Source organism: Morchella importuna (genome assembly GCF_003444635.1).
Source record: "Morchella importuna strain M04M26 chromosome Unknown Morimp01GS021, whole genome shotgun sequence".
Classification (NCBI taxonomy): Eukaryota; Fungi; Ascomycota; class Pezizomycetes; order Pezizales; family Morchellaceae; genus Morchella; species Morchella importuna.
Window position 1 is genome coordinate 313,247 of NW_025763418.1, and position 14,341 is coordinate 327,587.

The 14,341-nt window shown below is 45.1% G+C and overlaps 4 protein-coding genes across 4 annotated transcripts; 2 read left to right on the forward strand and 2 right to left on the reverse strand.

Annotated features, from left to right (window-relative positions):
- Positions 1 to 1,028: 1,028 nt before the first annotated feature.
- LAJ45_06928 (uncharacterized protein) lies at positions 1,029 to 2,438 on the forward strand (the record flags this gene model as incomplete). The annotated part of the gene is made up of 9 exons (XM_046116488.1): positions 1,029 to 1,111; positions 1,219 to 1,220; positions 1,292 to 1,324; positions 1,379 to 1,458; positions 1,608 to 1,611; positions 1,663 to 1,736; positions 1,973 to 2,096; positions 2,293 to 2,298; positions 2,362 to 2,438. 9 exons carry the CDS (start codon positions 1,029 to 1,031, stop codon positions 2,436 to 2,438), a joined length of 483 nt encoding a protein of 160 aa, XP_045970257.1.
- A 1,667-nt stretch (positions 2,439 to 4,105) lies between these two features.
- On the reverse strand, positions 4,106 to 5,821 carry LAJ45_06929 (uncharacterized protein; the record flags this gene model as incomplete). Its single annotated transcript, XM_046116489.1, has 5 exons — positions 4,106 to 4,697; positions 4,780 to 4,842; positions 5,187 to 5,285; positions 5,432 to 5,486; positions 5,788 to 5,821. 5 exons carry the CDS (start codon positions 5,819 to 5,821, stop codon positions 4,106 to 4,108), a joined length of 843 nt encoding a protein of 280 aa, XP_045970258.1.
- A 4,408-nt stretch (positions 5,822 to 10,229) lies between these two features.
- LAJ45_06930 (uncharacterized protein) lies at positions 10,230 to 11,923 on the reverse strand (the record flags this gene model as incomplete). Its single annotated transcript, XM_046116490.1, has 6 exons — positions 10,230 to 10,387; positions 10,451 to 10,659; positions 10,713 to 10,746; positions 10,804 to 11,182; positions 11,245 to 11,732; positions 11,794 to 11,923. 6 exons carry the CDS (start codon positions 11,921 to 11,923, stop codon positions 10,230 to 10,232), a joined length of 1,398 nt encoding a protein of 465 aa, XP_045970259.1.
- A 1,495-nt stretch (positions 11,924 to 13,418) lies between these two features.
- LAJ45_06931 (uncharacterized protein) lies at positions 13,419 to 13,681 on the forward strand (the record flags this gene model as incomplete). Its single annotated transcript, XM_046116491.1, has 2 exons — positions 13,419 to 13,424; positions 13,475 to 13,681. The coding sequence occupies 2 exons, from the start codon at positions 13,419 to 13,421 to the stop codon at positions 13,679 to 13,681; spliced, it is 213 nt and encodes a 70-aa protein (XP_045970260.1).
- Positions 13,682 to 14,341: the final 660 nt, after the last annotated feature.

The following is a 14,341-nucleotide window of genomic DNA, read 5'->3' on the forward strand; positions in this document are numbered from 1 at the left end:
ATGTGGCCCCAGGGCGAGGAGAGCTTTGAAGTCATGCTGGTTGGTGCAAATAAAAAGTCTAGTTTCCCTTTTTGAAGCTAGGCCTGGTAATTTCTTTATCCTTTACGCACCTCGAGCTGGAGCTGGAGAGGATATTTATGTGGGGGGAAACGGTGAAAAAGTCTTGAGACTTGGCTCGAGATATCCAGAATTGGTCTTGTGTCGTCTTGTCTTGTCAGCCCCCCAGATCTCGTTTCGTTTTGCGAGACAACTTTTCTCGTTTCCATCACTAAATACAACCCATCCCTTTATACGTCGGTCTTCTCTCACATGGTCCTATCCAATCCCTAACTCCTTTGGTTCACTCCACTCAATGCCGCCACCTAAAAAATTGGGTCCAGATATTCAAAACTATCAAAATGCCCGTGCTAATCCATAACAGTTCTACAAGTTAATTTTAAACGAGTTGGCACCGGCAAACTGGTTCTTAGGAGGATTAACAACAAAACATTTCTCGGGACGGACAACATCTATACGAGTGATAATCAATGACGGAATTCCTGCAGCGAGTAAAGACTCAAAATGTATTGAGAACACAATTAATGATCAATTCCGAAGTCTAAAATGGCTGTGAATATTCTTATGAAAGCTAATTATCTCCAGTCAAGTTTTCTAGGATACGCTTTACAAGTAACCCCATTTTCTCTCGCCCCGGCCGAGGTTCTATTCTTTCATCCCACTGAGCATTAAACTTTAGTACAAACCACTGGGGCTGACTGAATACTAAAATTAAAGTTTCTTGTTAGTGGGTCATTCGTCTTAAGCTTTAACACGTGCGCAGAAAGGGGGGGGGGGGGTGTGTGCGCTTGTTCCTTTACACATACATATGCTGACATCACCACAGTCCCGATACTTTATCATCAGACTCTTGAGCAACGACACCCTACACATCCCATCCTCCAACGTACCAACCCTTCTCACACCATCTCTAACAATTTAATCACCAACTCTAAGACGAATACGATATATGTGTCCATGCAGGGATTCATATGGAGCGTGATACCAAGGGACACACACCAAAGAGCATGACGAGGGGTCATATTCCAGAAGGGCAATCGCCCATCTTCTCATCGTCACCACCTCTTCCTAAACCAACGCCGCCCTAAACAGCAACATCAATACACAACACACACACACGCACACACACACGGACATAGGATCATTCGTGCCTCCTTCAAGTCGTACGCCCCCTCCAGTACCACCTCCGCTGCTTATTTCAACTGATGGTTATTGCCCTTATGAATCGATATAGCATTAAGAATGTTCATCGAAGCCGAAATATATGGTGCTCTTAATTTATCATACCTGCATAAAAGTTACGCCTTACTGATGATGCAAGGCTCGAGTTTGTCCCAAGACCACACTAGCGAGAGATGCAACCAACCTGGCGGGAACACAAAACACATAATTCCCGCGCAGGTATGTAGGGGTGACCCTGAACACATGCTACCTATATCTGTTGCGGCATGCTTCTATGTGGGACGATTGTAATAGGGAGATCATAACACATCAAGAGCGGGAATTGCCGGCTGAAGGGGTTGAAATCACGATGTTGGAGACGTTGCTAGATGTGTGAGTGTTGAGCTTTCTCCCTTCGAGAGACTAATTTCTAAACGGTTTGAGATTGCGTTCCTGGGTTGTCGGAGGATAATCATAAAATGGCTACATGTGGGTCGGGAAGCATGCCGATACGTAGGGTAAGTATAATAGTCCTTTCTAATATGATTCCCCACTTGGAATTCAATAGAAAAATCAATGAAATAGGTTTATAAAATCTTGTACCCTCTATTACGTATATTTGAGTGGAATTCGGGTTCGTGTCACCTCCAGCTTCTGTGTGTGCTTGGTTACACCGATTCCGTAACGTTTTACTGAGCGCGCAAGGATAAGATTTCCTATTCTAGATATATACTTCAGCTGATAATTAATATAGTCCAACTTCTCTAATAACCGCTCTCCTTGGCACAGTTTGCGCCATAATTGTTGGATGGTTATCACTGGTTTCATTAGTCATGACTCGTACTTTCACGGAGCATTGGCGGACACTACTCCAGAGGGTGTGTACAGACAGGGGTTCAACCAATAGAAGATGAAACATGAGCTTGAGCTTGGCTGTTTCTCTTGTTTTTTGCTCGTCAATACCCCGAAAAACGGTTAAATGACCGCTAGATCCATTATCATATGGTACTACCCTTGAACTGACCCAACACTTGAACGACTTGGCACAAAGTTAGGTCATAGGTTGGCTACTAGTGAGTGGTAGGGGCCCACTTGTGAAATGAAATTTTTAGCAAGCTGTCGCTCTGATACACTGGGTTGAAGTTTCGGAACCAGAACTCGGATACCGTCAGGTTGGGTTGGGTCGTCGACCCAGAGAGAAAACGAGTGAGGATCCATGATTACGTCCATCACATCAACGCACAGGCACTGTGTTGGAAAAATCATCGCGAGCGGGACGGATGCTTCCATTCATCTGGAACTAGCTAAGAAACCCGGGAAATCGTTTTTTTTTTTCACCTTCCTTCTTCCTTTACATAGGGCTTCGCTTGTCACGTCACTCACGTCAGACAAAGCCGGGCAGCCGTCGAAGCGATGGGTCCCTGAATTGCTTACACGCGATGGCCACGATGACTGCTCGGATATGATGATGACGCTGATGATGCAATACTCATTTGAGGACTATGAGTAGCGTTCTACCCTTATTATTGTCAGCCACCCCATGGGTATATATATACTTTATATAATATTCAATCTATCCATCCGACAAAAAGGGATGAGGGCAACATGCAAAGCTCCGGATATCGGTGTTCCCGAGTTGCTGCTGCTGCCTTGCAATCTCTGGGAGGTAAATACATAGTCACGATTTTCGTGTTTAGTTCCTTCGCGTACTATTAATTCTCATCATGTCTAAAATGGCTGAACATCTTTCACAAGGGATGGACGATCGTGATGATAAAAATAGCGGATTTACATACCTACACACACATTCCATCAATTAGGCAAAACTGGCAAGGAGAACGGGCTCTCTTCCAATCCAGCGGGAAAAAGAATTTCAAATAGTACAGGGTCATCATCAACATAGCCATGACGCTCATGCCTCCCATAATTTACCAATTGCTGCGAGACAGTACCCAAACCAAATTACAAAAATCTAGGCGATCAAAATAGCGCCCGCAAAGCCATATCTTGGCTTCTAGAAGACCGTGGGTTGAGTGATATGATCACAAACATTTGCTCGAGAAATTAAATGTTTCATGCAGCGGTTCCAATTTCGGCGCAAAACAAATCTTTAAACTCACGGGACGTGCGATGCTCGAGCTCGGGAGTGGCACAGCCATCCACACCCACAACACTAGCAGTCCGATTCGACCTGTAGCCGCCGAAGCTATTAAAGGTGGTGTCTGAAAATAGTGCCACGACAGCCCATGTCATCCCGACACACTGGTTCTGGCGGCAGGAGCCTCAACTTGCTTAACTGCTTTGAGGTTTGCCCCCCCCCTGTTCTCTTTTTTAGGAGATGAGGGTGGGAGATTAAAGCGGCGGTTTGGAAAAAAAATATGTTGTATACCGGTACCCCGGACATGTGAATATGATATCAATATAAACAAAACGAAGAAGAAGGAAAAGATAATCTCGGTAGAGCCGATGAAGCACGAGATACCCAGGAGCGAACAGGCAATTGGAAAACGCCTCGATCAGAGATTGTACACAGGCCTCTGCCCCCTTGCAACTAGAAGAACAATATACATACAGAAGAGGGCGAAACAGAAAGATGTAAAACTACCACCATTCCAGTAAAATAAGGGTTTACCAGGGATCATTGTATGAAGGGAAATGATAAAGTCGATCGCGCAAACCCAGCTCAGCGGGAACAACCCCTCGCCCACCCGTCGCAATAAAAAGAAAAAAGGAATATACGCCATTGCAGAACCCATCGAAGGAAGGAAAAATAAAAGAGAATGGATAAAAGCTAAAAAAAGGACGGACGCCGTGCCTAACAAAGTAGCCAAAAAAAAAAAAAAAAAAGAAGGAAACATTTATTTCACCAAATCAAACAACCACTCAATTACTCAATCCGTCTCCTCTTCCCCTTGGGTGCAGGCATAAGGCTCATTCGAGGAGTGAAAGTAACTGTAGTCGTCACAACCTGTTTCACTGTCACTCGGGGCCCTGTTCGAGGACTTCTGGCTTCAACTTCGGTCTCCTCTTCCGAAGACCGCGAAGTTGCCGACGCCGGTGATTCAGTGGAAGGTGAGTAATTAGCCGCGGAAGCGGGAGATGAAGGAATTCGTAGGCGCCTGGCGGCCGATGTCGATGCTAGAGAGTATGGTGTCGTGGGCGTATAGTAGCCCTGTGTGTTTGCTAGCAATGACTTTGCTGAATTCGGGGGAAAGAATGCGCCAGGCGATTTGCAGAGAGCCGGACTATTGGCGGTATTCCTCAAGAAATCGGTATATGCCGCTGGTGGGGTTATAGGTGTTTTTAGGCACTCATCATGGCTCTTTAAAGAATCAAAATGGCCGACTATGGGGGTTCGTGGGAGTTCTGAGGGGAGAGGCGAGAATGGTCCTCTGGAGGTGTGGGTGGTCTTAATCTTGAGAGTTGGTGTCGACATCTTCGTGATATAGTTTGGTGGGGTTTTTAAATAACTGTGAGATCTTTTCGACATTGAATGGTTAGCATGAATGAAGGTGGGGGGAGGGGGGCATTATTAAAGGAAATTCCTTAGTGAGTACATACCTTGTCTGCAGAAAGACTTGCGATGAGAGAGATGCGCAGTGAATGAGGAAAGTAGGCGAGATGCTACACTAACGTTTCCAAAACCCGGACGAGCCTTTCTTATACAAGGGGAAAGGATGAGGAAGGGGGGGGGGGGTCTAGATGTTATGTGGGAGCGAAAATGGGGTTTGGAGGGCTCAGTGAATAAATGGTTGCAGCACCAACAGCGAGGATCGCGCGTAGGTGGTCTGCGGGGATGGCTATTCCAGGACACACCGTGCAGCTTTAAAAACGTGGTTGTCGGGGGGCTAGCAGCACGAATGGGGGGCGGCTGAACGATAGGGGGTATGAAGCGCAGGCAGGGATCAGAAAAGCAAATAGTAGGATGGTTAATTACGAAAACCCTCAATTCTTCTTTCCCCACGAACCCGTTGCTCGGTAACGTACGGAGCAAAGGACGAGACGATGTCCAAATAAAATTTACACTATTGGTATCTGTTTGGTTTATACAGGCGCTCTTGTTTCCCCTGAGCGGTTAGGTTAGAATTGCAAGGCAATCAAGAGCTTACGTGAAGGCGAGAACGGGAGACAAGGACAGCAGAGGTAAAGAAAGAGCGAGCGAATGAATGAGAGGGAGGGGCAAAAAAGAGGCAGGGAATATCCATTTACCTACCTACCCCAGAGAGAGGGGAAAAAAAAACGTATGTATGTATCTCCACAGTATGTATCTATTGGGTACACATATCTAACTAGCTATTGCTAGGAACATGGGGGGGCGCGACAGTATTTGTCGGCGCCAAAGTGTGTGAATACCAGCGCGCGGGAGCACTTCTTTGTGAATATATATGAATTGATCGACAACAGCTGATTGGCACTTTGTATCCAAGGAGACAGATCAGGTTAGACACAGGTTGTTGCTCATTGCGCAACCCTCGCTATCACTGGTTTTGTGAGCCACCACCGAATGAGCCGGGTATTTTTGTGGTGTGCTTACAATACCGCGCGCCTACACTAATAACGGTAACGAACCAATGCGCGCGGTGCTGGTACTGCATACATACATGCTTGATCTGGGCTCGCTTCCTCACTCTACTTGAATAATTAATTTCTTTTCTTTTTGCGAGTGCATGGGTTGGTGAATTTCAATAAACTGATGTTGTACTGAAGGGCGAGCAAAAAACCTTCTGCATGCCAGCACAAATGGGAGAGATATCATTACTCTAGGCGGAATTACTACCTGCCGGTCCGGTCACATTCGTCGTACAATATATTTGATTTGTACCACCGCGACAAGTAGGTACATACATGTACTCTACGTACTATCTATGGTGCCTAAGTGGGAAACAAAGAATTTGAGGATAGTAGTTCAAAGAGACCTATGTGGTGTGTACTTCGCATACGAAACTAGACAATACAGCTGTACCCGATTGATTATCCATTCTTTACTATACTAGGCTTTAATTTTCATGATCGCTTTCGCATCAACTAGCCAATATGCTCCAGTTTTTCGAGCCTCATACACCATCATCATATGGGCAGAGTAAGAGTAGTGATTCAAACCTTACTCCGGTCTTCACCAATAGCAGCGCCAGCCCGAGTGCGTAATATGCAATGGAAATCACATATAAGGATTCTTCGGAACCGAACATTGACTGAAACAAGCGACCGACCCGCTTGAATGGGTAGGAAGGGGCCAAACAAAACACGTGGGCATTGACTAGCTCATGCTACTAGCACGGATCTATCGTTCAAGCGTTCGAGAGCACGGTATGCGGTGATTCAAAGATACTTGACTTGATCAAGATCCACACGGTCTTCACGCGCTGATCATGATAGAGCGCGTATGCACTGGGGGGAACCACATGCACTAGGGGAAAAGTCAACAGCACTGCAACAACTGCGGTATGTGAATGCACTGGGGAAGTACTGCAACAACTATGGTTTCCTCATATCGCGCGGTATTTTATTTTTATTATTTATATTTTTTAAGGAATACATTTTTAGGCCTCCGTCGGCCTCATTCTCCGCTCAAACATTTAAGGATGGTAGCCTAGACCCGGGGCGGTTCCCAACAATTTTTTGCAGAAAACCCGGTGAGCAGATCTTCCTTTATCGGCAGGTTTACTCTAGCTATGTAGACTGCTGCCTTGGTTGGGCTTAGATATATCAGCTGTCAAACTTTGTTGTAACGTGCATTTATGTGTGTTAGTTAGCCTGTGACTTGTGGTCGCACAGGTTCACAGCCAAACAAAGACGCCTAATTTGTCAAATTGAGTACAGTGTTTAGTCGTTACTAGACGGAAGAGTCGGAATCAAGAGCTTCATTTTGCCCATGCTGCTCTGGATTACCTGGAGGAACAAGCACAGTGCGACTACTACTTTGAATTGTGTTCCTTGTCGGTAGTGTTGGAGCGGGGGTAAGAAGAAATACGTTGATCTACTGCGTTATCAGTTGGAATCGGGATATGACTTGCAATGCTTGATAGTGTAAGTCTTGAGCGTTTAAACCGCATGTAACCTGGGCCGCTACAGCTTGCGGTAGAAATATGGGAGGAGTCCTATTAGCTTGCCCAGCCACAGAAACCCTGTTTTTAGACCCCTGTTTCTACAATAATTTTACCTCTCGCTGTAGGTATGATCGAGTCGAAGGTATCTGGGGGCCCCCAGGGATTTCAATAGTAAGATTTCGAGAATTGATGCAGCAAAAGTCGGCTATGAACACTGATTTGTACGTGCAGCGGCAGTTCGCGATGTTTGATAGATGTTTTCACCTACCTCAACTTCCTTGGCTTCTAATAAAGGCCCGCGGCGCGAGACTAGGCCGTGATATGTCTGTCCCAATCTGTCAATAGTGGTCGTTTCTGGCACAGCAATTAAATATTAGGGAACTCTAGCACTGGCCACCATTTTGGCCCCCACGACAAACGGCCAGCATGTCTTGACGGATTAGGGGATAGCTAGCTTGGCGCTCATGCCCCTAACTTATGCAGGTAAATATATATAGGTTTTCTGAATCATTTCTTATGGAAATGATAATTGCACGCTAGAATGGGCGTTTATTTAGAGTACATACATGTATGTACCTTTGTGATCAACCGGGTACTTAGTCTTTAGACTAGCTCCCAACTGCGCAGTGATAAATGACTACCGGTATACAGGCCTGGAAGAAAGAACAAAAATCCATTTTCTAACTAAATCCCTTGCTGCTATTCAACAACCTGAGGATCTGAATATTAGCAGTGATCGATCAGTGGTTCGATACGGATTTCCTTGTCAGCGTGTGTATGACTTAGGTCAAGCGATGAAGCTGTTTATCTGAGGCTTTATGAAAATCCCTGGACCACACCCCCTGCTGCACTTCGTTAAGCATCAATGAGGTCAAGCTTTTGTCATTTCAAAAGAAAGGAAAACATTCACATACTAGATTCACTTAAGCATACCATTTGTCCCTTCAGGATGTTCACCAAACCTTCTCAAACTCAATATGGAATGGTCCTCTATACCAAGCAGTATTTCCTGGAAAATGGCCACCCGATCAAGCAGGCTAAATGCTTAAATTCATTTCAATGTAACCTATACGAATATTTCAATCAGGCCTAACGATTTCTCCTCATAGATCACCATTTCGTAGGAGGTTGATGGCATGAGGCACGTATATGCCTCCACCCGCTTAGAGGATGTAGTACATAATAGGCAGCCTACATACGCACATAACCTTTACGGCCACATTACACAAGCACACAACAGTTATTCTCGGCCCGGCTTTGTAACTATGGGCCCGATCACAGTATATCACTCGCCCGCAGCTCCAAAGCCAACGGCCAACGAAATTATCCGTGACTCCGCAGGAAAAAAAAAGAAATCATGTTAATGTCAAGCGGTTAGTTTAGCAAAAGCAATTCTGAATGCACTGGGCGATTCCACGGCGGGTAAATTTTTCACATGCTGTGCCGCTGCTCTACGTACGTAAGGGAGAAAAGGTACCAATAGAAATAATGTTCGGAACCGAACATTGATAGCCGATCTTCCATAGACCTCCCTTCGAGAGGTCCAGCCCTAACAATTGCGTCACGAATATTCCCACACCGGTTCTGGCTAGATAGCTAGCTAGCTGAGGGCAAGAACTTCTGATCTGATGAGCTGCATACTGCACTGGGCGGACCCGCGGGCGGGGTAGGGGCATTTCTGGTAGTTTTGGTAGAGGGTTGTCTTTTTTTTTTTTTTTTCCCTCCCTTCTCTCCCTAATACTGCCACATCATCATGGGTGGTTATTTTGAAATCGAGTGTGGGCAACACCTCTGGCTTTTGATCAATCATAATTATTGACGAGCCGCCGGGGCCCTCTTTTTTTTTTTTTTTTTTTTTTTTTCTTCCTTCGAAAAAAGGAGACGTCATGTGATCACGGCGGCACCGTGCATATGTGGTGATGCACTTTTCTTGAGGGCATCAGAATATGCAGCCTGACAATCTCTCGTGAGAAACATTTTCTTCAAATGTTGGGATGGTGTGCTGGGTATTGCATACTGATGGGATTGGGTATATAAAAATTGAGGGAATAAGGCTACTATAGGGATCAATATTTCCTGGGGTGATCGCATCTTGACTAAAGAGCTCTTATTACTTGAATTTAAACGAATGATTGCCTATGATTCACCCACTACTTGGTGTATACTTGAATAATTGGTATCTTTATTAAGTTTGCGCGAGTGTTGCCGTTGGGTTATTTACTATTTTGTCTAAAATAAAAACAAAATACCTATGTCGATAATACATATTAGGAGATGAGTACAGCCTCCCTGACCAAAGGTTCAAAAAGGAAAGAGAAGGCTCAGACATTACACCTGCACCTGCTTAGAATGATTTCGCCCGGGCTCGAACCGGGGACCACAAGTGAAACCAATGTTAGACTTGTGTGATAACCAACTACACCACGAAACCACTGACAAGGGTCTATTGCGAATTTTTTCGCCAAACACTCCCTTCTTTCCTTGTAGTCATGGGATTCACAATTGAGAACTTGAACCAGAAGAGTCTGGCCGATAACTGGAGACTAAGAAGTACTTTGTACCTAACCTCGACCCGATAGACGTGTAAAGAGCACCAGATATCACTCGGTCATGCGACAAAAAAAAAAAAAAAACAGTCGTCTGGGTTCAACCGATGATAGGTGCCAAGGCCAATTTCTTACACAAAATCTTGCCAAGAGAAACCTCGATAGATCCGAGTGATAGTTTATGTTTTGAGAATATCATTGAATTCCATTATTTTCTTCGACATTTCATGTGTTTATGCATTGAAATTCATTGTCACAACGAATTAGCATAGTATAAAAATTTAAAGGAGATCCGGAGGTAATCGTGATATTTATTTCGATTCGAGAGTTGATCTGGGGATAGTATAGTACATGTATCTGTCGCAAACGGCTATATATCGTTCTCAAATGACTTTGTATAAGTGGCCAGATAAAAGAGCTAAATCATAGACTTAGGCCTCCACTTAACATAAGGGTGCCCAGTAGAATCAGGGACAAAATGGTCAATCATTGCCGTATTGACAAATCCCGGATGAACCTGTGATAGGTTTGTTACCCCGCACATCCTCATTGTCGTCTCCAATTCATCATTCAAAACTATAAGATTATGACCGATTGCGGTTAGCTAATTACTAACTAAATATGATACGGAAAACTTACTTTGCGTTAAATGTGATATACCCTCAGCTCCGTAGTTGAGAGCGTAGAGGTAGGGTCTTCCAACGCCAACAGCCTTGGCTCCCAGACAAAGTGCCTTGAAGATATCGGTACCGCGACGAATACCACCATCGATATAAACTTCAAGATGGTCAAAGACCTCCGGGCAGACCTTATGAAGCTCCAAAAGAGTAAAAATGGAAGGTGGTGAGCTAAATTATTTGATCAGCTGCGTAAATACTTATCGGAGCTCTAATTGACTTACGTATCCAAAGACCTCCCGCCATGATTTGAGAGAACTATTCCTTGAACTCCATACTTGAGCGCTAACTGGGCATCTGCTGCCGTCTGAATACCTTTAAGAACAATAGGTAACCCTCCACATACGCTCTTAAGCCAAGGAATATCCTCCCAGTTGAGGGTTCTGTCAACGTACAGGCCCATAAGCCTTCCCATACCACCGCCTTTTTTATCATTATGGCTGACAGCGCCACTAACAGCACTCTTAACTGGGACATCGACTTTCAGTCTTTCATCTGCTTCCCGCTTACCAGCAAGGTGCGCATCAACAGTCACGAAAACAGCTTTTACACCCGCTTCTCTTGCAGTCTTTAGGAGGGCTATGGTTTTTGCGCGGTCTGTGTTCACATAAAGTTGCAGGAAGTGGGTTTGCTTTTCTGGACCTAGACCGGCTGATATGATATCTGCAATGGGGGCTGAGGAGTTGGTCGAAATCTGTATGAACCGGTTAACCACAACCCCACGGGTAACCTTCTTTCTTCAACATTGCTACTCACAATGTGAATAATCCCCTCTGCACCAGCACCATTCGATACCGCAATCTCACCGTCTTGATGGATCATCTTTGCCATAGCGGTGGGTGCTACAAAGAATGGCGACCTCGTCCTAACCCCCAATATGGTTGTAGTCGTATCTACCTCCTTGTTGTTCCTCATCACCCTTGGCCTCAACAGTACGCGATCAAATGCCTCCTTGTTCAACCTCATGGATATGAGATCTGTCGCTGCAGATGAAAAGAACGCCCATGCCTTTGCACTGCTCGTCTTCTCTGCGACGGTTTCAAAGTCATAGGTGTTAATTAGCGATTCTAAGGGTGGCTTTGTGCTGGAGGTGTCGTTGAGAGCGCCAAGGTCTACTGCCACACTCTGAGGGTCGATGGGGCCAAGACTCTTTATGCTCGCTGGTGCATCCTTCTCTAGAAGTTCGGGGGTGTGCACAGAGTCGTAGGCTCCCGTGGCGTCGGCGCCGGCATAATCTAGAAGCGCTGTGGGGTGGATTAGAGCTCCAATCATGAATCAACTAGGCCAGGGGTATAAGCTTGTTACCCCGAGGCCCTCCAGGATGTTGCTGTAAGAATTCAGTGACATCATATACAGTTCCGCGAACTGTCATCCAACAGTCGCTTTGAGTGTTATGTTTGGAAACATCATCGGTGGTAAGATTCTTTCTGGTCATGGTGGAGGGGTATTAAGTTGGTTGCGCGGCCTGTTAATTCTGCACACGTGTAGGAATTCAAAGGTATGGAGGAATAACAATTTAAAGGAGTACTCTATTGCTGCTACATACATGTCTTCTGGGTTTCGGTAATGCTTAATTGGTCTTCGGTTCAAAACCCGGTTATTGACACGGCGGGGATGTGATGCGGTCGGAAATCGGGGCAATAGGGTACGAAGGAAGGGTTCTAGCTGTGCCCTTGTAGATATGCGGTTCGTGGGTAGTGGTAGATCGCCCTCTGGACCCTAGGGCGTCAACTGTTCAATTAGCCAACCCCTGCAATCCATAGAGATATTCATGGTAATGGATAGGAAGTAGGTATGTGACTAAAGCACAAAGACTGTCCTAAAGACATTGTTCGAAATCACTGTCTTAACTTTGGAGAGCCCAGGTTGCAGCTGCTGGACCCTAGCTCTTGCGGGGTCAACGGTGTTCTTTCGGGAATATATTTTGTCAATCGTCCCTGTCAGTCGGTGACACTAGATACTAAAGTATGTGCCGGAAAGTGATGCAACGACTCAATTTACTACTCACGATTTCAACCACATGCAACCCAACCTTGACTTTAACGAAGCAGCGATATATAGTATGTAAAGTAAAGATATTATGAAGAATTCATCACTCACATCAAAATGAAAGAAATTACATGTAACGTGGTTGCGAATTCACTAAGACCTCACCCTATATTTCCAAGTCGTTGCAACCAAGTAGGCATGGCTGGCCCTAGCCCTAATGCACACCCCCGCAACAATGCGAAACCTACATGTACTTGACCCCCACAACCGGAACCAATCCTTGAATTCACATGTTTCAACACCACATAAAGTACTACACGTACCCTTTCGTATTTCGGGCACAAGTCTCAATATCTGAATATTCGGTCTAAAAACCTAACCAGGGACATGTGAGCGTTCTACTAGGTGAGGCACTGCTCCTTCGTCCTCTCTTCAGCTCGATATTTCACATTATGAGTTCAAATTCTAAAGTTCGATAGTTCTCCGCTCATTCCTAGCTGGTAAAAATGTTCCTGGGACCTGAGACAGGATTTCTCTGTTCGTTAAATCGCCACAGCGCTTCTTCTTCTTCTGCACAATTCGCGATACTCTTTGGGGCCCATGAAATCGTTCTTCAAGGATCAGTTTCCCCGGGGTTTTGTGAATAATGTTTTCGCCCTGTTACCGTGTCAGACTGGGAATCGGGTCGTTACCATACACAAACTTGGTTGTGGTTATTGCCGAGCCTTTTCGCCTCAAAAATTTATGTGAAGTTTTAGTGCTGTTGCCATACGACGACTTGAATCTAGGTCTGACACGGTACTCGGTCAAAAACGTTGCTCACGGTCTCAGCATGAGAAATAGTCTTAGGGGAGCGAGTGGCGATCTGCGATTAGTGTCGGAGTAGACTATTGTTTGAATCCAAAGATTGGATGTGAAGGCGATAAGAACCTACTGGACGGATGTTTGTAAGGAACTCCATACCATAAACCCTCCTTACACTGATGTCACGAACTAGGTAATACGGCTGATGTGCTGCAATCTGCATTATAAAATCGTCGAGGAAGAAATTCCTATTCTAGAAATCTCAGAAGCTTCTAGCTTCGAAACCCTGAGTCTATTTTTGGACAAGCTAATGCTCAGTCGGGCGGTTCTTGGCAGCCATTTATGTCCTCATCACCATGGCGCCTGGATGACCTCATTGTCTAAGAGGATCAAGTTATGAGGCTCGGGAGGCAATATTCACAATCAAAAGGAAGGAAAAACAAGTTAATTGGGTTTGGTGAATTGGAATAACCACCTCCTCACCGCTTATCCCCTCGGCGGTCAGGCCCAAATATTGAGATACTCCTAAAATCAGAGATACCCGCTAATACATTATCAAGATTTTATCAGATGTGAATGAATGTGCGTATTTATTCGTTCCCACGGTTTTTAATATCACGACTTCCATATGCGGTTAACCTGACAGATACTAATTGGCCTGACCGCTGTTGGCCGGTTTATTGTGTTCACTCTCTGTTTCTTTTCTTCTCAACGACGATTCGAGATGAAAATACGTAGAATGAATGAAACTTCTTTTTATTGTGAAAACCGAAAAGCAACAAGATGATTGGTTGATGAACAGGAAAGCTAGCTAATTATACTGATCTTCCTTTTCGGACACCTTTATCAAAGGGATTGTCCTTCCCTGCGCTTACAAATGCATGACAAATCGCTTGGCAACAATTGTGCCCAACACCGCTGAGGATATCCCTTAAACTGTACCAAGCCTCACTGCTTTTTAGGCCTGGCTATCGTACCAAGCAGGAAATCAGAACTCCCGGAAGAGTTTGATACAGGCCACAGCGCTTCACGGCGAGATCTAGAGAGGTGATAGTGATAC